The sequence below is a fragment of the Hibiscus syriacus genome, unplaced genomic scaffold, assembly GCF_006381635.1.
Source record: "Hibiscus syriacus cultivar Baekdansim isolate YM2019G1 unplaced genomic scaffold, ASM638163v2 tig00005465_pilon, whole genome shotgun sequence".
Taxonomy (NCBI): domain Eukaryota; kingdom Viridiplantae; phylum Streptophyta; class Magnoliopsida; order Malvales; family Malvaceae; genus Hibiscus; species Hibiscus syriacus.
This window is the reverse complement of record NW_024062059.1, coordinates 495439-520343: the sequence shown is the minus strand read 5'-3', so window position 1 is coordinate 520343 and position 24905 is coordinate 495439. Positions and strand designations below refer to the sequence as shown.

Below are 24905 nucleotides of genomic sequence, written 5' to 3'. Positions count from 1 at the left end.
AGAGCGTGTAAATATATAATGTCTTGTCTCAACAACCTCGCTTCTTGAAGCCAATCACCACTCTACTGCTGACCCCACAACCATCACCTACCATTTTCCTCTATGAATTTTCAGTTCTTCTAATGGTAATTTCCTAATATTTTGACATTTGTTTGAAGTTATAGTTTTTTTCCCTCCCTCGTAACGTTTTAGTCCTAATCAGATATTGAATCATCCAATTTTTAATTATTCGACAATAAACATTAATATATCTTAATATATATATATAATGTTTGAATTTAATATCTTAAGGGATAACAATAATTTCTTAACTACTGAGTTTACTTAATTAAAACTAATTAATAATTAGTTTTAATTGATGAAATAAGATATTAGACCCTTATATAAACTCGGAAATTTAAATCACGACGTTCTGAATGAAGCAACTAGATTGAAAAAATAACTCTCATAATAGACTTTATACTATCTGATTTTGAATCAGTTAATTAATAGATCGAATACTAACGTGTGTATTAAAAATATTATCTTAATAAAAAACAATTAACTAATTTTATTGTTTCAATAGATGATTGAGCAGCGAAGGCTGTTGTACATTCAAAACTCAGCAATCACCAAAACCATGTGAACATGAAGCTAGGTTTATGTTGGTTTAGTTAATTAATTAATGCCAACTACAGATCCCCTGTTGGTATGCATACTTACTTCAAAATTAAGAAGGTTTAATTTTTAAAAAATCTAAATTACAATATATTTTTAATATAATTTAACCACAATATTTTAACGACGAATGTACTGAAATCTAAACGCAGATTAAACAAAAAAAATAATCCAAATGCAAAAAACAATATTTTAACCACGAACGTACCGGAAGCTAAATGACAAGATATAATTTAGGGTAAGCTAAACGGGTGATCATTTAATTATAGTCAAAAATTATTTTGATCATCAATGTTTTAATTTGATCAAGCAGACCATCCAACTATTTAAATGGTTCAATCAAGTCACTAATAGTTAACTTTTAACGGTAGAAGTGACATGACAGTTAAAAAAACTTGGTATATTGCATATTTGATCCTTAATATTATATATTCTATCACTTTAGTTATAGCTTAATTTGATTAAAATAAATTTTATTATCCAATTAAACGGTGACACATGTCACTATCTAATTAAAGGTTTTTTCATATTTATTTATTTACTTAATTCAATTTAGATTTCCTCCTTAGTCAAGGAGGTGGGAATCCACATGCTTGAACCATCGCGCCATGCACATCATTTGGTTCCAAATCATAGCATATTTTATATAACTTAGTCCACTTAATAATAGCCAAAACATGATTTTAATTTTATTTATTAGGTATAATTTAATAGTTATATATAATATTAGGAACTATTTCTTCCGTTAACTATAATTTGATATTATATATAATTATTAATTATAATTAATAAATAAAATTAAAAAAATCTATTAACAAAAGTTAAAATATATATAAAAACGTTGTATACTATAATTAATAAATAAAAATAAAAATTATTGATTTCATTAAAAAAGTAATAATATACAAAAATGTTATAAATTATAGTTAGTAAAAAATTAATAATTATTTTTTCCATTAATTTTTTTAAAATATACAAAAATATTATAAATTATATTCAAACATGTGATTAGATTTAGTGATTAAAGTAATTTTATTTCATCCTTGTTTTAAATCTCGGTCTGAGCCTCCAATTTTGCATTTTCACATTTTCCCTATAATTAAGTGGAATAATTTATATAAAATATGTTGTGATTTGGAAACAAATGAAGTTGTTAGTGCAGTGGTTCAAGCATGTGCATATCAATCCCTATAACAAAGATTTGATTCCCACTAGGAGTTTTATTTCATCCTTCATTTTCCCAATTATGAAAATATATTACAGTTAGATAGTAATATGTGTCAAGATTCAATTGGAGATTAAATTTATTTTGATTTAATTAAATTATGTCTAAAATGATAGATTGTATAAATATCAAGGATCAAATATGTAATTATATTAATTTTTTTAACTGCCATGTCACTTCTACCGTTAAAGGTTAAAGCCCAGTGGATTGATTGAACCATTTAAATAGTTATGTGGTATGTTTGACCAAATTAAAACATCGATGGTCAAAATGATTTTTGATCATAATGGAATGCTCACCCGTGTAGTTTATCCTATAATTTTATTACACTACTCTCACCAACCTCCTCATAATATATCACCATTAATCAAAGTCAATAATACATGCAGTGAACAACCTGGTGAGTGGACCCCAAAATGAATATTTGATTAAATTATTTTATTATTAAAAAAATGAATGTACACAATAAATGTTACTATGGATCATTCTGGATCCTATATGTGAACATATTAAAATATTTTTTTGAAATAAATTTTTATGATAATTTTTAAATAATTTATTAACTATTTTAGTTAGTACAATTGAAGTTTCAAAAAACTTTAAGATTTTAAATTTGAATTTTTCTTTTATATATATATATATATATGAATTCAATTCAATTTATTTTAATTTTAATTCTGCTCTATATAATTATACAAACACAAAAATCCTAATTTAATTTTTTTAATAACATGTGATAAGTACATAGTAGTATTTGTTCAAAGATAACTCTTAACCTTTAGACATTGATTGCTCGCACCCCTGACATTTATGGTGCTCGAATCCGAATCTTCAAGGAATAACAACAATTCATTTACTACGGACGTCACTTTAGTTCATATTAAATTGTATCATATAAAAGACCTTCGCATCAGCACAAATTTTCATTTTGTTCTAATTTCTTTTTTATCAACCAAACCACATTATAATCTTTTTGACAAAGGGTACATGAATCCCTATACTTCAAGAAAAAATTAATGTGACTCTTGTATTATTATTATTTCTCAACATGTCATTGTAACAAAAAAAAAATCAAATGTAGTCATTTGATCAATATCTTTCGTCATTAACCAGCTGTTACGTTAATTTCTGTTGGCGTGAATGCTTTCTCAAATTTATTACGTATAGAATATTGCTTGTGGTTGTTGGTACATATTGAAATGACACATTAAATTATTTTTTAAATTAAAGGATCACATTAAAAAAATAGTACAGAATTTATATTAATTTTTTTAAAAAAAGTACAGAGTTTCACTTACCTTTCGCTTAATCTTTTCTAGTCTATCTTCTAAATCTAAAACAACAATTTATAATATTATATTGCCAAATTGGCACATCTAAACCTACTACGCCGGGCAGCAATTGGTGGCCCGGTTCATGTCTGCCGGTTCGTCGTTTGTCTACCTCTCTTCACAAGTAAACCGGCATGGCCCACATCATAAAATATAATATAATGTATATAGAATATAATTAGATAAGCTGTTTTGGTCAACACGTTATTGTCCTCACCAAACTTCCCCCACCAGCTCCACAACCCCTAATTATATAAAATTATACGCGACAGCATATCAATAATGACGGCGACATTTGAGCCCATTTTGCTTTGTAAATTATATTCTTTCAAGGCTGGAAGTGTAAGGGCTTTGTCTATAAATGTTATAGTTAAATTATAAAAAATATGTTATAGTTGACAAAATTTTCAGAATATCTAACAATATTACATTGATATTAATTAATTAACATTTGATGAATTAGCTATATCTTGATACGTTATTATTTCATTTTATAGAAGTCTAGTTTTGTTAAAAATAAAAAAAATATTCAAAATTACAATGAAAATTTATAAACATAATCGCAAATCTGTAATATAATTATTAGATTTTTTTTATTATCATTGAGACAAAAACTAGTCACATAGATATCATAAGGACTAAATAAGGAAAATGTTAAAAAAACCTAACAAAAAAACTCGAATAAAATAAAGTTACAAATAAATATGTTTGCATCGGTAAACGAACCACAAAAAGTGATGAAGGTACTGAAAGATCACTTACAAATTGCAAATCAGAGTCAAGTTACTTGAGAAAACTATTCACGAACGCAACAAGGAAAATCATCATAATAACAAATAAGCGTTATATTAATAAGTCGTGACGATTTGAAATCAAACCCTGAAAAAAAATAAACAAAAAGAACGGCAAAAAATCGCAAACAACGGCAAAAAATAGTAAACTATCAAAAAGTAGAGAAAAACATGTCACAAAGGTTTAAATAAACGTGTCATAAAGACAGAAAACACATCACAAATACATAATTATTATTATTAAACAAACTAAAAAAAGAAAAAAATAACCGATGTGCGGTAACCAATATTAAAATCGGTGTCTCCGCCGATTAAACAAAATTAAAGAAAAAAATTAATTTACTCAATAAAATTGACATAAATTGTAAAAAAAAAGAGAAAAAATAAAGTGGTTAGAGTTTTTATTTTAACATTCTTGATACGATATTATAAAGTTACTAGATGAATTAACTATATTTTGATACAATATTATTAAATTACTAAATTATCTTCCGTATAGAAACACTAATTTATTTTATGTTCAGTGGTAAACTAATATATAAGTTTTATGATTATTAAAAATTATAAAATAATCATTCAATTATAGCAAGTCACTTTATTAAGTTCTTCAACTATTAAAATATACAAAATAATTATTTGACTATTTATAAGTTTCAGATTCCTCATTTTTCATTTAAAGATTGATTGTCGTTTGGGTTGAACATTAACATGTTGAATAAGATATGATAGTCTTTTAGATTATGAGTTCAAAATTTATTATATCTCTGTTAATATATTAACATTTAGCTCGAACTATTATCAATTTTTAATGAAAAATGATGAGTTAAAAACATTTGAATTATTAAATGACTATTTTATAACTTTTAATAATTGATGAATTTAACAATATAATATCTTATAATTTTAAGACCGTTTTATAATTTTTAATAATCATATGACACAACAGAGCGGACCATTTTGTGTACTTTGCCCTGTTTGTTTTAGCCATAATCTTAGCTGAAATTTCATAGACAACAATAATGGGCGTTCGGCCGTTTAATTTCAAAATATGGACTTGGGTATGTTGTTTTAGCCTCAAAACCCTCGTCACCAGCAGCACAACCCATAACTCCAAAAATAGGTTAACTCTCGATACAGTGTGGACGCTTCTGAATCTTTATCCATTTCCCTATTTCCCTGCTCGGCTAAACCCTAGCTCTCGAAAAGAAGGATGTCGCCGGCCGCTGTGGTTGAAGCCGCTAAGCCTGAGGCTGAGGAGGTTCCTTCAATTGAGGAACCCAAGAAGCAGCTTCAGGTTTCCCCTTATTTACTCCCCTTTTGTTTCCTTATAAGGTTTGTTAATATGGTACGGTTCACAGAGCGAGGAGGCTGTGGTCGAAAATGTTAAGGAAGATGAGAAAGAACATGACGACGACGATGAGGATAATGACGAAGATGAAGATGATAAGGAAGATGATGCCCAAGGTTTCTCCCCGTCTTTTTTGTTTTTTTTTTTTATTTTTCCCGTTTTGTTAATTCGCTCTCGTTTCTGCATTATAGATGTTATTAGTCATTTCTAATGGTACTTCATGAATTAATGGGAACATTTGCTGAAAGTTAATTTTTTTGGGAAATTGACCTGTATATATATGCTTATATCTTCAGTTTGAGTTTATTCCTTTTGAAGGAAACTTCTGTAAATTGTCCGACTCTTTCGAAATTGCATGGCTAAAGTTCTGTCCTTTGATCTGTTGGTTTATGCTTAATGTTCGAAAATTGCATGGCTTAAGCTTGATATTCAGATTCTTGGGATTAGATTAATTAGTATGGTTATCGCAACCCTGTTTGCATACAATTTCTTGCAATGCTTTACATTGTAGATAACTGATGTGTTAGTGGCAATGAATTATGGCTGTCGTCCTTTCGATGTATGCTGTTGTTATTTAGTTGCCTATTGTCTTATCCAAGTTAATTGTTTGGATATTTCTATGCAGCCTTTATGGATTGCTTCGAATATTGATTGTAGGTGCTAATGGAAGTTCCAAGCAAAGCAGGAGCGAAAAGAAGAGTCGAAAGGCCATGTTAAAGCTAGGCATGAAGGTGTAAGCAGGGTCACCATAAAGAGAACCAAAAATGTATGGTTTCCATAGTCATAATTATTTTTTATTCGTAATTTTTAATTCGTTAAAAATTGCGACTCTTTGGGTTAGGTAGGTCGAATTCCATGATTTTCTTTTCAGTTTGAATAGTCAAGCTACTTTGATGAATGATAATATAACCTAGTTTCTCTTGCATTCAGGTACTGTTTTTCATCTCGAAACCTGATGTCTTCAAGAGCCCGAATTCTGAGACCTATGCCATTTTTGGTGAGGCTAAGATAGAGGATTTGAGCTCTCAGCTACAGACACAAGCTGCCCAGCAGTTCAGGGTGCCAGGCATGGGCTCTTTGACGGCAAAACCAGACACTTTTACTGCGGCTGCTGGAGCACCGGTTGATGAGACTGGTGTAGAGCCTAGGGACATTGACTTGGTCATGACACAGGCTGGGGTTTCCAAGGCCAAGGCTGTCAAGGCTCTCAAGAGTAACAATGGTGACATTGTGAGTGCTATTATGGAGCTTACCACTTAGGTAGTCTCTGTCGGTCTTATCATTTGCCCCGGTAGATTGTCGATGACTATGAGTATTTGGAACTAGTAGTCGCAGGGGTTTAGATTACCCTTTCATTATTTCACTTGAAATTTAGATGATTTTCTCGGAACCTCATTATCAGTGTATCTGCAACTGATTGTTTCCTTGCCCATTTCTATAAGAAATTTTTGCCCATTTTTGGGACTGGTTTTGTTGCAATTTTGGCAGTAGATAATTTGGAGCAATTGATTCAATGTTCAAATATGTTTTGCATAAGCTGACCCAAGAATTTTGAAGTCTTGAACTTTTTTCAAAAGAAAACGCGTACAAAGAAAGGAAATGAGACTAATGAATGGCAGTCCAGTTAGCGGCGAAAGGTGCCCTTGCAGTGACGGGCAAGCTTCCTGATGGCAGCGGCACCAGTCTTGGATGTCAATGCCGGATGGTGACTAAAGCAAGAACAATTTGGAAGTACAATTGAATATATATTTTAATTAAGATTTTGTTTTTGTTTTAGAAATAACAAATAAAAACACATGCTTAGAGTCTACATGTTTTGTTCCACATAATTAGGTGGGTGTTGGCCAAACAAGTCTCCTACCTAATCATTAAGACATTAACTATACCGTCGGTCACAAGTCACAACGGTAGTGGACAAAGTCTACTTTGTATAATTTGATATTAAAAATGACGAATATTAGTACTCTCCGTATACTGTCTTAAAATATCATTATTATACTAATCAACTCTTTTTATGAGTTAAATTTTCAATTTAAATATTAAATATCAGTTTATATTTAATTTCAAATATATTTATAATACATAATCAAATTGTAAATATAAATATGGATATTTAAGAGAGTTTTTTTTATTAGTACGAGGTGATTATAAGATATCATATGTTCAAAAAATTTAATTATTCGACAATGAACGTTCAACGTCCTTGTAGACATTATGGTTGCATCCGAGACCTCTAAGAATAACAATTATCTTCTTAACCATTGAGTACGTTTAATTCATGCGGGAGTTATTCCTTTAGAAAAATCAAATTTAAACTACTCATATATATATAAGTCTAAGATTACACGATAGTAGTTGTTTAGGATCTTTCTTAAACTAATAAAATGACCCGATTAGCTTTGTTATGGAAGTTTCGAGCGCTCAATCAACATATTTTGAAGTATGGATATCAATTTGCAATCTTGACAATAATTCGAGGGTTCAAGAAGGAATTAACCCCTATAAGAATTAAAAGAAAACGAGACAAAGAAACCTAGACACGTGAGAGTGGTGAAGTGAAGGGCGGATATTTAAACGGAGAGTCTTTGATTCTTCGTGCATTTCATTACATTTGCATGTAATTTTGTTTGGCATTTGAATTTCATGTCCCTCACTTTCTTCAAAATCGATTTTTTTATTATAATTATTATCATTAATGAAATTTATATTTTGATTATTGAAGGACTGAAGTATCAATGATGATATTGACAAGATGACATGTGGACGTACCGCTTCGGTTGTCATTAACGATTTAATGATTAAAATGAAATATTTTCAATTTTATTGATTAAAATATAAAAGTGAACTGATAATTTTGTGACTATTAGCGTAATTTACCCTTGTTTTATTAAGGGTGCGCCGCGTCAACTCAACCCCACTCTTCGGCCCTTCTTGCGTCCAATCCATATTCCACTTATCCCATTTTCCGGTATATATACCCTTCCCTCTTCCCTTCTTTCTCCATTTGTTTTCACCTTGCACCTTCTCTTTCTTCTTCTTTTTTAGGTTGCTGCAGCTTCTTCTTCAAGATAGAGATTGCTTCTTCTTTTGTTTTTCTTTCTGGGTTTGCGTGTTTGTTGCTTGCTTTCACTTTTCCGGCTCCAGGTGAGTATTTTCTTTCTCCTTTTGCTGTTAAAGTTGTGTGCTTTTTCACTGTTGGAGCTCTGGTAATTATTTTGTTTCCATGTTTAGGTCTGTTTGCAATTTGATCTTGTGTGTTGATGGTTATTTTCGTGATGGGCTCTGTGCTCTTTATTTCTTTGGTAATCGAAACAGAATACCAGTTATTTAAAGCCTTGATCTTTAGCTGGTTGAGTCGTTTGAGTGAAGAATTTTGATTCAAAATGATAGTAGTAGCAACGGGCAATTAGCTAGCGAGAGACGAGACCTGACCCATTTTTTTATCTCATGTTGGGCTCTGCAGAAGGACGTTGGGCGCGGATTCTTCATCTTGAAAAGAAAAAAAAAAGACTTTCAATGGAGGTATACGGCAAAACCATGGCTGCTGAACCTGCAAATGTTATTTATATGTCTACTATTCTGGGCCGTGATGGTCCTATTACTGTTCACAAATGCGATTGGAAATGTCAAAATGAACATGTTTTTGGCAATATGTATCGCTGCAAACTAACAGGGATCACACACATCTGTGACAAGAACTGTGACCAGAGAATTTTGTATGATAACCATAGTTCCCTTTGCCGGGCGAGCCGCCAGGTCTTTCCCCTCACTCAAGCCGAGGAACAGGCTGTCAGAGGTGTCCGGAGGAAGCTCAATGCCGACATTTCCCTGCCCTCCGATAGCTGCGGTTTCAAGCGCAGACGTGATGCACAGTTCCATCTGTCTCCTTTCGAGAGATCTTTCTCCGCTGTGAGTCGGATCTGCAGCCAAGTTGGAGACGGGATGGATACGAGCTAGATTAGATTAGAGTTTACATTACATATCTAGTATCCTATTATTAACCTTAAAGACTCCTATATTTTGTTCCCCTTTAAGTGTTCCATTTAAACTTATTCAGATGGATATAACGGATAATTGACTTTGATGTTGGTGGACGGTACTGGCCTGTAGGGAAAAAGAACACTTTTATTTGTTACTTTGCCTAATGCTATTTAATTCCTCTTAGCTTCGTTGTGAAACTCGAATTCAATTTAGTTTCTTTCTAACTCTTCTTATACTCGGGTTTATCGATTTTGGCAGATACAGGGTGCTTCTAGGTTCTTAATAGGAATTGAATCGTTATAATATTCCTACATGTGCATTTTTGGATGTATGGCTATTTGTTATATGTTCTATATTTTCATGGTTTTTATGTACATTTTGATGTGCTTCTTATAACTTGCTGCCTTGTTGGTTTACTAGTTGAATGCAGGTTGAAGAGAAACGACATGGCTATTTGTCATTTGTTCTGTATTTTCTAGTTTATTTTACTCTCGTTTTGTCCTTGTTGATTTCTTCTATGAGATCCTGAAGTCTGTGTTGATTTTGCAGGGGTTGAAAATGCAATTTCGGGAAGTTTAAATATGCTTTTGCAATCTTGAATGTATCTTCTTTTTCATTTCTAGGTTTCTTGAATTGAAATGTCTGACTTCCTTTTTTCAATCATTCTTGTGCAGGCGAAAATTTTCATTCCTTGTGTTGGATGGCGAAACCGAATGTAAAGGCCTCGTTTTATGCCTGCATCCTGTCGGGGACTTACCGTAGATTGCAAGGCCGTCCAGCCGGCGACAAGCTAGAATTATTTCTATTATGTAAAGGTATACCAATGTGTCTGCCTGGCTGAATGCAGACATGAGTTCGTGATGTCGTTTCTCTGAATATTTTCGAGGTCTGAACATGGTTTTACCAACTGTAAATGGAGTTAAGGCAAGTTGATTATTGATTCTCCTGCTTGTTTAATTGCTTGATTATAAGTTGAGAATGAACTAACACAGCTTTTCAATTCTACTGGATCAGTTGCTTGAAACCTTTGGTCTCTACTGCGGAACCAGCCAATAACTGAGGCTGCCATTCATGAGCCTGTGAGCATCATCTTGTGCTCATCGGAAGGCGTCTTGTTTGTCTTGGCAAATTAAATTGTTACGGCTAACCGAATCGCCGGTGAAGTGGTTCGGTTTCAGCTGAACTTGAGACATTCAAGTGGCTCGGAAGTCCTACAACGATGTTTGTTCCATCGTTTTCTCATTAAATCTAGCCTATGGTTGTTTTGACCTAGTCTCCTATTTTGTTGTTGAGTTTTGATCAACCATTTGGAGCCGAAGTTGTAACCAACAAATCCTTTCCCGTTTTCCTCTGCTGAGCATAATTGTAAATTCGTCCCTGCACAAGTAGCAAAATTTCTGATATACTCTAATTTTGTGGTATATTTTTCTCTCTTTTGTATATGTTTTTTTGTCTTTATTATCGTTCGTTTTGTCGATTTGATGTTGTTCGACTGATTAAGATCGTGATTATTTGTTATTATATTGATCTTCGCTGCTTTTAACCATTTGATTGGATTTAGATACGCAATTTGTGTTGGTAGATAATTTTCTTAAGACAATCAACTCTGATATACGGTTGTCGATGTCTTTCATTAGTTTGATTCCTTTTGTGGTTCGTTTACAGATGTTTACAGATGTCATATTTGTTTATATTTATCATTCGTTCAAATTTTTTAGTTGAATTTTTAACATTTATCTTAATATAATTTAAAGAGATAATTTTTTGTGTCAATTATTATAGGAAAATATACTAATTGTATGTTTAGTTTACGTTTATTACAATTTTCATTGTAATTTTAGATATTTTCTCTTTTTAATAAAACTAATGACTTTTTTATATAAAATTTTAAAAAATGTAATATTTGAGACGTGTAACTTGTAATATAAAATTAATTATATCATAATTTTTTAGATTATGATATTCATTTTAAATTCTTAAATTATGCCTCTTATTCTTAATTTTTTAAATGTTTCACTTTCATTTACAAACTATGATTTTTATTTTAAGTTAGTTTTTTTCTAATTATTTGATTTCATCTCAAACTATCGAGATATGCTAATCATATCTTCTCTTTATGAAATTGTTAGGCCAAGTTATATTATTATATTTTTGAAAAAAATAGGTTGAATTATGATTGAAACTAATTATATCAAAATAATTTTATGGTTGAAATTGGATTATTTAAAATTTTAAGGATCAATATAAAATGAGTGGCATAATTTAGGCATGAAATTAGAACATTTAAAAGTTCGAGAACTAATTAGAGTGGGAGTCATAGTTTGAGATTGCAATTAGAATATTTAAAAGTTTGAAGGTGAATTTAAAAATGAAGATCATAGTTTGGGGACATGTGAAGTAATTATGTATTTATATTTAATGTAATTATGTCCTGCTGAATTAGATTTTTGAGTTATATAATATTAAATTTAATCAAACACGTTAAAAATATAGTATTTGAGATGCATGTATGTGTATGTAAAATATCTTTTTAGAATGAAATATATGATTTTAAAAATTTAATTTATCAACTTTTAATTAGAATAATTTTTAATTTAAAAGAGTTATTTTTAGAAATATGTAAATTTTAGTGTAACCTAATATAAAAAAAATCTTAAGGGTAAAGTACACAAATGGTTTCCCAATTATAGGATATTATTTTATTAAGTCCCTCAATTATTAAAAGTTACAAAATAGTCACTCGACAATACATTATGTTCTAGATTCGTCCTCTTCCGTTAAAATTTTGATGATATTCTGAGCTGAACGTTAACCTGCTGACTGTGATATAATAAAATATGATCATAGAATCTCAAACAACTATCATATCTCAACCATCATGTTATGTCCAACTTAGACAATTGTTATTTTTTAACAAAAAATAATGTGGTTGGAACATAATAAATAGTCAAGTGACCATTTTGTAACTTTTAATAGTCGAGGGACTTAACAAAGCAACATTCTATAGTTGAATGACCATTTTGTAACTTTTAATAGTTGAGAGACTTAATAAAGTAATATCTTATAGTAGGATGACCATTTGTGTACTTTTCCCAAATCATAAAACACTAAAAGAAATTTACGGATTGGTTGGGTGAAAATTATTAGGGTCGACCCGGTCCATGACATTGCTGTAAATCTACATGTACATATCTGTATCCATTTCCAGCGGCAGCACACCAGCAAATTGCACTCTCTTCTGTCCTTTGAGCATCAAACTGTATGCAAAAAATTCTTCAGAAATGGAGTGAGGAAAAGAGCAAGGAATGGTGGTGATGCCACAACAAAACCCACTTGAACATTTGCAATCAAAGTTCAAGTGGAGATCAGTTTCAGGGGATGGCTAGCCAAGCAGTCCTTACCCGTCGAGGCTGCCGTCGTAACCACCACCAGCACAGATCAGGGCGCTGCTATCGGTGCTTTCATGGTTACCCTCACCAACGATGTCTCCTCCTCTCTTCCAACTCCCCAGGCTTCCCTCGACCCTCAAGCCATGGCTTCTCTCAAGCAAGCCCCAGGTCTTTCTCCCCCCCCCCTCTCTTTCTCTAAGCATTAGTTACAATTTAGAATCACTGAAGGTTTTTTTAAACAGGGTCGAATTATTGATCCGTCAATGGATTTTTATTGATATATGGTAGATGTTTACTTGATTGCAGGCTCTATGAGGAGGTCCCTTGGTACAGGCTCGAAATTTTGCGGTGATGACCGGCGTCAACGCCGGCATATCTTGTGTCATGAAAAGATTGAGAGGGAAGGAGGATGTCCAATCTAGGTTAACCTTTTTCATCACAGTTTCCTTTATCCCCATTGATTTCTTTCTGTTGTTTTGTACCTAGAGGATATTGCAACTAGTCATTGGTTCATAGCTCCATAACCCCATAAGAGATACCAGTTGTTGATTGCTATAAAGGTCTTGTTTTAACCGGTAACAGTTGAAAGGGAGATTAATTGATTATGTATTGTTTTGTGTTGTTAAAGAGAGAACAATTATTGAAAATTTGTCATGTTGAACTAGCTTATTTCCCTATCAATTTTGAAGCTTGGAGCTGCGTTGTCGGTTAAAATATTATGCACTCGTTTTCTTCTCACATTTTCTTTTCTAGATTCGATCTCCCTCGCTTGGTAATCTGATTCTGTGTCTCCATTCAGCTTGTCATAAATTAGAATTGTTATATCACATGTGGAGAGAATTACTGGATAGTTATGTGTGACGATCTGAGGATCATATAGATGACCCAAGCTTGTTTCTGAATAAAGAATTGTTGCCTTCTTTTTCTTGTGTTGGATGATCATTGTACTCTAGGTTTACACGGTTGTTTTAGATAAAGTACTGTATGTTGCAGCACGGTGGCATCTTTTGGTTCTGGCGCCATGTTTTCCTTAGCGAGCGGTATGGGTGGCCCCAAATCAGATTGCAAATGCAGCTACATCTGGTCTTTTTTTTTTGCTCTTGTTCAAGGAGGTCTTTTCCAGGTGATTTTATAATCTCATTAACCTCTCTAAGATCAATGTTTCGTTTAGTATCTGGTTATTAATTGCTTCGCTTGCTATGAACATGATGGAGCTAGCATAAACCCGAAAGAGGGGTTAAGATGGTGTGCAGAAATTTTAGAATCAGTTGTTCTTTAGAGTGCCTATATCCCATGAGATTAAATTTCCCCTTCCAACTATTGAATATTCTGAATGGATACTGCTTTGAAATATGGCTCTAGTAGAGGCTGCAGTTTGATCGAACAACCGCTATTTTTGTGATTAATTATACAGTTAGGGCAAAAGTTTTCTCAACCACCCGCTGAGGATATGTACTATACCAGAACAAGATCCATGTTAAGTAGTCTGGGCCTGCAGAACTACGAGAAGAATTTCAAGGGAGGCTTGTTAACAGATAGCACATTGCCTTTGCTCACCGATGGGCAAGCAGTTGGATTATATCTCGATTCAACTTTCAAACTAAAAGCTTATGAACTGTGTGTAGGTATGCTCTGATTGCGTTTAAACTGACATGCTGTGTTTCAGTGCAGTTAGAGATGTGAAAATACCACCTGGACCTAGGCTCCTTATTCTTGATCATATCCAGAGGTTTGATTCTATCTTCCATGTAGGATGATTATACATTGCCCTTGACCACTAGCAACTTTCTCACCTTCTGGTCTAATATTTGTCTTTAGGGACCCAGAGTTTAAAGAGAAGCAAGGGCGACTACGGTGAGCTACTATCGCCAAGCCTTTTCACCGTCCAGGAACGGTAGTGGTTCGTATCTTCTCCAACGAAATGATTTCTTTTTATTTCTTGCTGCTCTTAGCATCCAATTTGGATAAACATGGTTGTTTAGAATTTTCATTAAACAAGTTTCCCCTAGCTTTAAATGATTAAGAAGTTTCAATTCTTGTCATAAGATGTCATGTGCATGAGCTTGAGACAAGAGTGCAGTATTTCTGTTATTTTTTTAGAATTTTTTTGGAAAATTATAAAACTATTAAAAGATTTAAAATATATAAATTTAACTTCCAAAACACATTTAAAATTTTAAAATAAGTTTTAGATTCTTTTAATTACTAGGATATTTTCTCGTGCTTGTTATCTTGATGATAAATTAAATGGTTAGTTGGCCTAAAATTATAATTTTAATTTCGACACTTGATTTGATTAACAAACTATTTAACTAAAAGATAAGTACAGTTCGAAGGTTTATGACTGAATTAAGGCTTTTAAATATCTCCCAAATAGTTTATACGCAGGTAATTAAAAATATATAAAAAAAGATATAAAATTAGGATAATGATCATCAAAATTTATCAAAGGAAGGAAACCTTGTCCATGGTACACGTATGAAACCCATTCCTTTATCAAACAATTATGTATACTCAATCGTTTTCATAACAATAATAGATTCTTTTTTATAACTACGACTAAGAGCATTTTTTTTTAATTTGAGTGCCTTGGATGCTTTAGGAGATTAGTTCCGTTTGTTTCTCCATTGTCAAATCCTATTGTACAGTGTCATCCTTCTTTGCGTTTTACGCCATTGCCATTGGTCACGTCTCCTTTAGCTTTGACTGCAAATCTCGGGCACGCCAATGGTCAATCTTCTCCTCGCAAACTAGTAAGAAAATTCTCTTTTTCTTATACCCTTTATTCTTCCCCTTAGTCCCATTGTCCATATTAGGGGTCCCTTTGCCTTTTTTTGCATATTTGCAGGTAAGCTTTTTTTTTTTCCTTTCAAATTTATGGATCCTTAGATTTACCGCCTGATTTATTATTGATTAATGGGTGATGTACGAATGGTTTCGATCATCGGTATTCTTTGGTGGGTCAGAGTTGAAATTTGAAAAGGAGGTTCCTTTCTCCGTTTTCATTGTCGTCTATCAATTGCAGCTCTTTTTCTTGATACGTCGCAATACTTGTCTGTTTGTTTGGGGATGGACTGATTGCTTGCCATGGAAATGGATCGAGAATCTGGGAAATTGGAACAAATTGTTTCCCAATTTCGTTCCAAGATCTTGCACGTTATTTTGGACTCCAGGGCCCTTCTCTTCACCACCAACAGCAAGAATCGCTTTCTCTTTCTCGGGTGAGAAAGACCGACAAATGGTTCAATTTAGTTTTGGGAGATCGTCCCCCGGCTCTGGAGAATCTCAATTTCTCCCTTAGGAATCTCTTGGATCCTATGGTAATCGACATAATACTGGTTCGCCATGGCTCTTGTTCCTCGTCGGTGGATAACCTCTACGCTCCGTCGGCTGCTGGCCCTTCGACTGAGACTGTTATCGAAAGATGGGTTGTTCAATACGATTGCCCTCGGGTTTTTTCCACTCCTAGTGGTGCTGATGCTGCTGTTTCTTATAAGAAGATTTATAAAAAGTGCATCTTACTTTTGCGATCTCTTTACTCGCAAATGAGGCTTCTCCCTGCATATAGAATCTTTAGGCAGCTAAGTTTGTTAAGCCAAACGTATAATTTCGATCTTGTTTACAAGGTTTCATCGTTCAGTCATCCATTCTCTAGGGAAGAGGAGGATGGAATGAAAGAATATAGCTTTACTCCTGTTGAGGCTCTTCCAGGCTGCTTATATGTGTCCGTGACCTACCGTGCAACTCTATCTGATTTCAACCTCCAACCTTTGGTGTCTTTGCCACCAAAGATTATAACAGACTATGTTGGTAGCCCTACCACGGATCCTATGAGATCCTTTCCTTCATCGGAGAGGGGTGCTCATGCTACATCCTTTCCATCCAGAGGACTGCGACCTCCATCTTCAGCTCCATTTGAACGTCCGCACAGCTGGTCTAGTGGCTTCCACAGAGGAATTCCTCCTGCAAAAACTCAATCTCTTGCAGGATCTCCACCCGCGTATCGTACATCTCGCAAACCATATCATATTACATCTCCACCTACTGATTTATATGGTAATAGAATTCAAAATAATAGAGTGTCAACTCTACAACAGGCTACTGCTCATGATGAGTATAAGCTAGCCCCCCCATTCTCACAATCTGCTTCCCCATCAACTCCAACATACTTATCCGGTGCTAATCCTTTACTTACTCGTCATTGTTCTGAGACTGCCCCTGTAACCATTCCACTAACTGGCAGGAGTACTAGATATCTTTCTCCTAACTCTTCTGATCCAAATAGGCATTCCCTTCCTCCTTTGTCTCCTAGAAGCTCAAAACATGATGCCTCGTCTCAAGAATCTCCATGGGATTCGATCGTACAGGAAAATAGAAGCTCTTCGGACTGGCGAGTCTCCTTCTGGCTTGTCAAATCTTTATTCCGCACCAAAGGTAATCTTAAATTTCTGTCCCCGTTACTTGAAAGTTTTACACTTCTCGAAAATATTGTATCTTTGTTTGTGCTGATGAGTCCAGTACTAATTTGCTTCTCAGGTGGTTAGAGATAGTAAAGATGACTCAGGTCGATTCTCAGGATTGCTATCTTCTAGTGGCTCACCTCGTATTGGATTCTCTAGAAGCTCCAGTAGATTATCTTTCCAGGATGACATGGATGATTGTGAATTCTCTTGCCCTTTCGATGTTGATGATGTCGATGTATCTGATTCATCCAGGTGCATGCATCTCAAATTTATCTGTTTCTAGTCATAGATGCTACTAAAGGTAAAATTTAGATGCCTAGGTTGTTAGTTTTCATCCTTGTTTTTAAGCCTGATAATATTATATTGGTAAAGATAAAAGGTTTCATTTTCAGAGCATGGTTAAGGCAAGTAAAGGTGCTTAAAACAAGAAGGAAACTGGAAGCTGTGAGCCTGATTGATATTAATATGACCTATAGCCAATAGGTCATTCATGTCATTAGAAAGAAGATGCCTAGGAGAACAATGAAAACAAGACAGTTTCTCTTCTTACTTTTAATCGATTCTATTCATCATGCGGTTTTTTCTATTCTTAAGGTTACCTTGTTTGTCTGTTGTTAGAGTTTTATGTAAGATGTGATCTCTCTCTTTTGGCTTAATATTTTGTGTGCTTCTTTCTGTGCCTGCAATGGGTGTTTACAGTCAGAACACAGAGAGCAAAAGAGCTTCAGAATTTACTGCACAGTCAAATCTGGTTGGTAAGAAATCACAAGATGCCGCAGTTGGCATTCTCGTTCACATGCTCAGAACGGCACCGCCTCTCCGGCAAGACCCGAGTCGTTATTCCATTCATTCATTAAAGACTGAATACGATGAAGGTGTCGGTGTCGCTTCCGGATTTTTTCTGCCCCGTAAAACGGCAGATGCGCTCGAGGAGCTCAACAGCTACAGAGAAATGAAGGATCTACTACTATCGAAGAGTGCAACTCAGGCTGTTCGGAAAGAGGGAATGAAGTAGCTCTGGATTGAAGATTCGATCATACGGCTGGCAACCGGTGCCGAATACAACTGCCGCTAATGCATCATTTTAGCTTGAAAGTACGCATCATGTACATACTTCAACTGGTAGCTACAACTGAGTTGGTCATTAGAACACAAATCGACTCGTAAATTTGTCTACTTTGTCAAAATTGATTTCTCCATTTTCCTTTATCCTCTTTCCTTGGTACTTTGAAGTAATCGAGTTCATCTTCAAAATACAATTTTTTTTACCAGCCCTATTCACCTGTTGCCTTGAAATCTCTTTATTTCCTAATCGGGCTTCAAGTAATAATCCACCATTGTCACTTGTCAGAGGCCATTTTTTCTCTCCCAACAACAATCCATTCTCTCGAGCTCCTCCTTTTTCATGCAGTTCCTTCGATGCCCAGACAAGAAAACCCTAAAGTCACCCCTTTCTTAAATCTTTTATGATTTAATTGATTCCAAACAATCACAGCTTGTTTAAGAGAAACGAATTATTCATGCAAAGGAACCTGGATTTAGAATTTGCCATAGGGTCGCCAAGATTTATCTTTTTTTAGGAATAATTTTTATATTGATGATCTTTGGTTTTCTATATTTTGATGATTTTGTTTAGGGATGGGTAGTGGTTTTGATATGATGAATTTCGATCTAATTTTATAAAATCGTTTTTTTAATTTTATAGGATAGGATATAGTTTAAATTTAGTGTGAAAAATGTCGACTCAAAATAATTATACTATTATATTTAAAAAATTATAATAATATTTATTTTTATATTTTTCAGTTAAATTTCTTTCTATCAAGTCAAATCAATAGTAAGTTTTATCTTAAAAATCGAGTCGAGTTTCTAATCGAACAAAGTCTCTCTAAATCATGATCAAATTGAATAATGTGTGTAAAAATATAAGCTAAATTAGGTGTTTAGTTTTCTAAACTATCAGTTTTAATTGTTTTAGTATCTGAATTTTTAATTTTTTTTTAAAACTATACTAAAGTTTAGTTTTTGTTTCATTTTAGTATTTCGCCGTTAAAAACTTTTTTTTGTTTCGTTTTAGTATTACGTCAAACTTTAACGTTAAATTTTGAAAATATTGAAAGTTCATGTACTAAAATGGACAAAAACTGATAGTTCAGTACTAAACGTGTTAAGTTTTTAACCGCGATACTAAAATGAAAAAAAAACTATATTTTAGATAATATTTTAAAAATTGAAAGTTCATGAACTAAAACATATTGAAATTGATAGTTTATGTACTAAATACGTAGACTTAATCATTTTTGCTAGATAATAAGTTGGATTTCGAATGATCTCGTTAAATTTGGTGATGAGGGAGTTTGCTAGAAAAAAGGATGTTCCATTGGAGATGATGGGTTCAAAAGAATTGTGTTTGGATCAAATTGAAGCGATATTTAAATTTCAAAGTTAATTTTTATATATATATATATATATATATAATCAAATTAAAATAAAGATTAAATTTAATGTTATATGAATTTCATTAATTATCATGTTATTTTAATTTTCATAAAAAACAGTTAATTTATTACTTTTTAATCAAATAACTATTTTATAGTAACATTTCATAATCAGGAACTTAATTAAAAAAAATACCATATAATCGAGGATCGTCTACATATTTTACCCTAATTTTTAAGATTTGGATTGAAATACCAACTAAATAGGTTTGGATGATATATTCATCTTCTGAAGATTGAACAGGGTAAATACAAAATAATATATGTTCATATATAACTCTTCACTATTTGACATCGAACACTCGCACCTGAACATTCTTGTGTTCGAACCCAAAACCTAAGAAATAACAATAATTTCTGAAAATATAATATTAAATTATCCTTATAATTCAAATATTTTTTTCTTAAATATTTTATGTACTTTTTAATTTTGAATTCGAGTCGAGAGTCTATTATACAGACTCTCATTTCTCTTGTTTTCTAATTTGGTCCATAATTTACTATTCTACTCAATTCATTTTTTATAATTTCAGAAAATCGATTATCGTTCGATCTAATAAATAAATAAAATAAAGGAGTATAAATTTTATAATTATTAATTAAGCTCAACATAGAACAAACGCTACCTTAATTAATTGCATAAAAAATCAAATTTCACCTTTATATGTAATCCATTCAAAAATCTATATATGTATTGTAATTATTAATTAATCTCAATAAACAATGGGTATTAATATTAATTAACATATAATTAATTTTAACCATATTACAAGTTAAATATTTTTTCAGCAATATAATGACTTTTTATTTTGGTCTAATGGTTAGACATTAGGCTTTTTGTTCTTAAGAGTTATTGGTTCCCATTCTCTCACTTGCAATTATATTTTTCTCATTTTTTTTATTAGTAAGTTGACGATATTGATATTAGATTAAAGGGTAAACTACAATTTTGATATTTGAACTATTACTTTTGCTCCATTTTGACACTCCATTTTATTTTCTTTAAAAACTATGCAAAACATTTAATTTATGTTTCATTGGTACCCTACTGTTAAAAATTTAATGTTAATATTGACGTGTCACCATAAGATAATGTCACATCATCATTGAAAAATTAAAAATAATGTCACATCGGTAGTTCTATTAATTTTTTAACGGCGAGGTACCAAATTAAAATCTAAACCAAATGGTAGGCATGGTTTTGGGAAAAAAAATAACACTTAGGTACCATAATGGAACAAAAGTAATAGTTTAAGTACTAAACGTGTAATTTACCCTAGTTTAAATTATAAAGTTTAAAAATAAATAATGGTTGATTTAAGACTAAATTGAATTTTGATTAAGATAAGGTGACTTCAAAATAGTATATATTCTAATTACTCTCAACCATTTGACAATAAACATTCAATCATCTATGCTGCAATCATTGGTGCTCGAATGCAGGACCTTTAGAAATAACAATAATCACGGAGGTAATTTGAAATAAAAAGAAAACTTGACTACATTTCTCATATTTTTTAAGGATATCTGGATGAGTATGAAATATAATTTCTTATGTGTCAGTAAACTACATTCCAAATACATTGTATATTAACTACTACTCTGCTATATAAATGGTGGACACAGGAATGATTTTGCCAAATGCCAGCTAAACAGGTGGTTGAAGTGAATAGTGGCTGTGGGGGTCTACCAGTGAAGATTTGGAAAGCGGAACATGGACATGAAGCAATATGATGCAGGTAACGAGATAAAGGATATGATTGTTATTGTAATGCAATGTGTCGAATGTTAGATTTGTTGAAGTCCCGCCTTTTCTGCATTGTCTGCCATTGCAATATGATGCAGGTAACGAGATAAAGGATATTGAAACTGGGATACTTGAGCCAACACTACGCCCGAGGACGGATGTGACATCTTTGTCTCAAAGAACAACGGAAACTGAACGTAGAAGTTATGATGCTGGCGAAGTTCATGAATGAGATATTCTGAAAAGCATCGTCTATGGTGGATTAGTTGAATCGATCACAAGTTTAGGTGTTGTGTCTTCTGCAGCTGGTGCTGGTGCTGATACACGTAAGTTTTCTCTCTTTTTCCCTTCTCTAGATTACATCAAATGGCAAATCTGAAACTTTATGATGACTGCGGTTCCTTGATATCAACATATGCGTCACACGAGTTTTTGCTTCGATATTGCAGTGAATGTTTTGGCTTTGGCAGTGGCAAATCTGATTATAGGACTTGTCATCATATTTCATAATGTGAGTTTCCCCCCTTGGTGAATAACATTCCTTGGTTTGAATGATACATGATAAAACTGAAAATTGTCTATTATTATGTAATGGATAGTTTGTAATCTATTTATTGTAATCCATGAGTGTTGTACTGAAGATCCGACCCGTATTCGGATTCAACTTCGAAAGTCCCTGCTGATAAGAGCAGTATAGGACTTGTAAATTCATTCTTCAATATGCATGTTCACAGTCAAGCCCTTGTCTTTCTCATGTTTGGCACCCTGCAAACAATTAAACTTTTCAGCTTAGAGAACTGAAAAACGACCAACCTAGTGTTGGTGGAGCTTCCGACGTCAAGGAAGACCGGTATCAAGTGCTGTGGGACGGGACAGAATTTCGTACTGCATGCGGTTGTAACTATCTTATCGTTCCTCGTTTTCGGCTTGGATCCTCCTGTTGTCTATGGCTTCTCGTTCCGTAAAAGTGATGATAAAGACCTCAAGCTCGCAGCAGTGGCTGGCGCTTCTCTAATATGCATCTTTTTGCTTGCACTCGGGAGAGGCCATGTTAGAAGACCACATCGAACTTACTTCCTGTCCCTGTCTTATTACATCGGCCTCGGCATTACGGCGTCCTGTATCTCGTACGTAGTTGGTCAGCTGCTCAAGAAACTGCTCGAGCAGCTCGGTTTGTTCGAATCAACTGTCGGCTTGCCATTGTTGGAGACAGTGTCGATGGAGGTGGGAAGCGCATCCTATTGAAGTTATATGGGGTTGAGTTCCAATGAATTTTGAATAGAATGATGCCATGAGCATCGGTTCTCAGTTGTACTCTTACAATTTAGCCCGTTTCTTGTTGGAATATCTATATCTCGTTGTTGAACTTGTTAAAAAATAAGTGGGTTTAATGACATTTTTAGCCTTTAAATTTGTTAAAAGAGATCCTTTGTATGGGTAAAATGATTTATCGAATCTCACCCTTATCTTCAAATAAATAGGCAGACGTCCCGATCACACTGTCCACAGCACTGTGGTATTTAGTATTTGCAAAGCGAAAATACAAAGGAAAGAGACTCTGCGGAGCGATTGTTTTGTCAATTTCAAGATGGGCAGAAAATTAAAGAATCAAACTACGTAATAAATACTTGCATTCAAAATACAATTCACCTTCCCAATATGACATTTTACAATTACATTTTCTATATTTCCACGCATTCCCGACCGACCGGGACATGCCCCGATTGTTATTTACTACGCAAAATCTACCTTCATAAATGTCGCTTTTGAAACCGGAAAACGCTCCGATCAACGACGGTGTTACCGCCGTTTCGTTATTTCTGGCAATCGGAGAAGTTGATGGAAACGATTTTCTCCTTCAGTAATTGTGTGATTTGAGAAGCCGAAGGCCTAACGGTGGGAGACTGGTGAAGACAACGTGCGGCGATTGAAACCATAGCGTTTACTTCTTCCAACTTGAACTCTCCACCCAAACGTGGATCCACCGCCGCCGCAACTTCGCCGGCGGCTACTAATTTGGGTGCCAAAATTGATGTTAACAGCTGTCCCTTTTCGGGACAAAAAGCTTCCATCCCGGTAACAAGTTCCAGTATGATAACACCCAAGCTGTAAACATCGTTCTTTTTGGAGGCGAGCCCGGTTCTCAAGTAATGGGGGTCGGTGTAACCAGGTGAGCCGATCATCACGTGCTTCATCGTGGAAGAAGACGGTGGCATCACCGTCGACGAGAAACCCATCTTCGCCGACCCGAAATCGCAGAGTTTGCAGTTGAAATGCTCGTCCAACAAGATGTTGGAAGCTTTGATGTCGCCGTGAATTATCTGGAGGCTGCATTTTTCGTGTAGGAATTCGATTGCTCGAGCAAGTTGGTAAGCTATGGCCGTGCGAGTCCGCCATGGAAGCACTTCCTTGTTCCTTTCGTGTAGCTTTTCTTGTAAGTTTCCGTTAGGAATGTACTCAAACACCAGGGCCACTTCCTCTGAAAAAATGGAGTAAAAGGTTTTGAATTAATAAAAAAAGACTACCTTTTTTCTTCTCGAAGAGTAAAGCAAAAGACTGACCTAGATCATCGGAGTAACCGAGAAGCTTGACGATGTTGTCGTGACGGAGACGGAGCAAGATATCCAGTTCTTGTTTGAACGCTTGATTCAGTCGATCTGTACCGACGTGGACCTTAACCGCTCCTTGTCTTGAACCAGACAAGTTAGCCAAGTAGACGTTGCTAAACCCTCCTTGACCGATGACGACCGAGAAATCCCTAGTGGCATCCTTAATCTCCTCCCACTTGAATTTCCTGACAAACCCTTCACCGGCGACGACTAAATCTTTTCCCTCGTCTTGTTCAGGCTGAGTTTCCGACGTGATCTTACCCAGTCGGAGTTTCCTGAAGCTCAGAAATTTCAACATGAACCCCATGGCAAACAACAAGGCTAGAACCAAGACAAGAAAGAGAGTGACGATGATGTCGATTTGAGGCGGAACGTGGGATTGGATCGGCGGATCACTGGAAGCGGCGGATACAGTGAGCGGAGAGGGTAGTAATAAGAAAATGGAGGGGACGAGACGACAACACCACCGATACCAGCAGACAAATTTGGAAACACATAAAATCCATTGCCTTGTGACCTTATATTTGTCAGTAGCCAAACATGTATCCATGGGGACGCCCATAATCCGACAACCGTCAATTTAATATTCCGATCTAAGACCTGACTGTTCGAGAGAGAGAGAGTATATATATCGGAAGCCTCCTCGGAAAGACACAGAGGTTCTCCTTATCTAGCCTAATATGCTATTTGCATCGTGTTGGACCGACCGTATATATAAAACATAGTATATTGTATGGAAAATTTGTTAGATGGATTATTATACGTACATTGACAGGAAAAAAATCATAATTTATCATAGCTCTTAATTAAGATTTTGATGGTAAAATTTAAAAAGATTCTATCACTATAAATTTTTATATAAATTT

At 34.0% G+C, this 24905-nt stretch overlaps 3 protein-coding genes and 2 pseudogenes across 4 annotated transcripts; 4 read left to right on the top strand and 1 right to left on the bottom strand.

Annotated features, from left to right (window-relative positions):
- Positions 1-5154: 5154 nt before the first annotated feature.
- On the top strand, positions 5155-23702 carry LOC120199749 (annotated as a pseudogene).
- LOC120199750 lies at positions 8379-9530 on the top strand. Its single transcript, XM_039200761.1, has 2 exons — positions 8379-8496; positions 8816-9530. The coding sequence occupies exon 2, from the start codon at positions 8869-8871 to the stop codon at positions 9307-9309; it is 441 nt and encodes a 146-aa protein (XP_039056692.1). The 5' UTR covers positions 8379-8496; positions 8816-8868; the 3' UTR covers positions 9310-9530.
- LOC120199751 (chloroplastic import inner membrane translocase subunit HP30-2-like) lies at positions 12554-14722 on the top strand. Of its 2 annotated transcripts, none has more exons than XM_039200762.1 (4): positions 12554-12886; positions 13026-13144; positions 13716-13845; positions 14137-14722. In XM_039200762.1, the coding sequence occupies exons 2-4, from the start codon at positions 13074-13076 to the stop codon at positions 14356-14358; spliced, it is 423 nt and encodes a 140-aa protein (XP_039056693.1). In that variant the 5' UTR covers positions 12554-12886; positions 13026-13073; the 3' UTR covers positions 14359-14722. The 2 variants fall into 2 exon arrangements, with proteins under 2 accessions (XP_039056693.1, XP_039056694.1); XM_039200763.1 differs by having other exon boundaries at positions 12554-12890; positions 13029-13144.
- On the top strand, positions 15550-18394 carry LOC120199747 (annotated as a pseudogene).
- LOC120199748 (probable receptor-like protein kinase At1g33260) lies at positions 23020-24702 on the bottom strand. The gene is made up of 2 exons (XM_039200760.1): positions 23992-24702; positions 23020-23909 (listed from the first exon to the last, which is right to left on the bottom strand). The coding sequence occupies exons 1-2, from the start codon at positions 24599-24601 to the stop codon at positions 23245-23247; spliced, it is 1275 nt and encodes a 424-aa protein (XP_039056691.1). The 5' UTR covers positions 24602-24702; the 3' UTR covers positions 23020-23244.
- Positions 24703-24905: the final 203 nt, after the last annotated feature.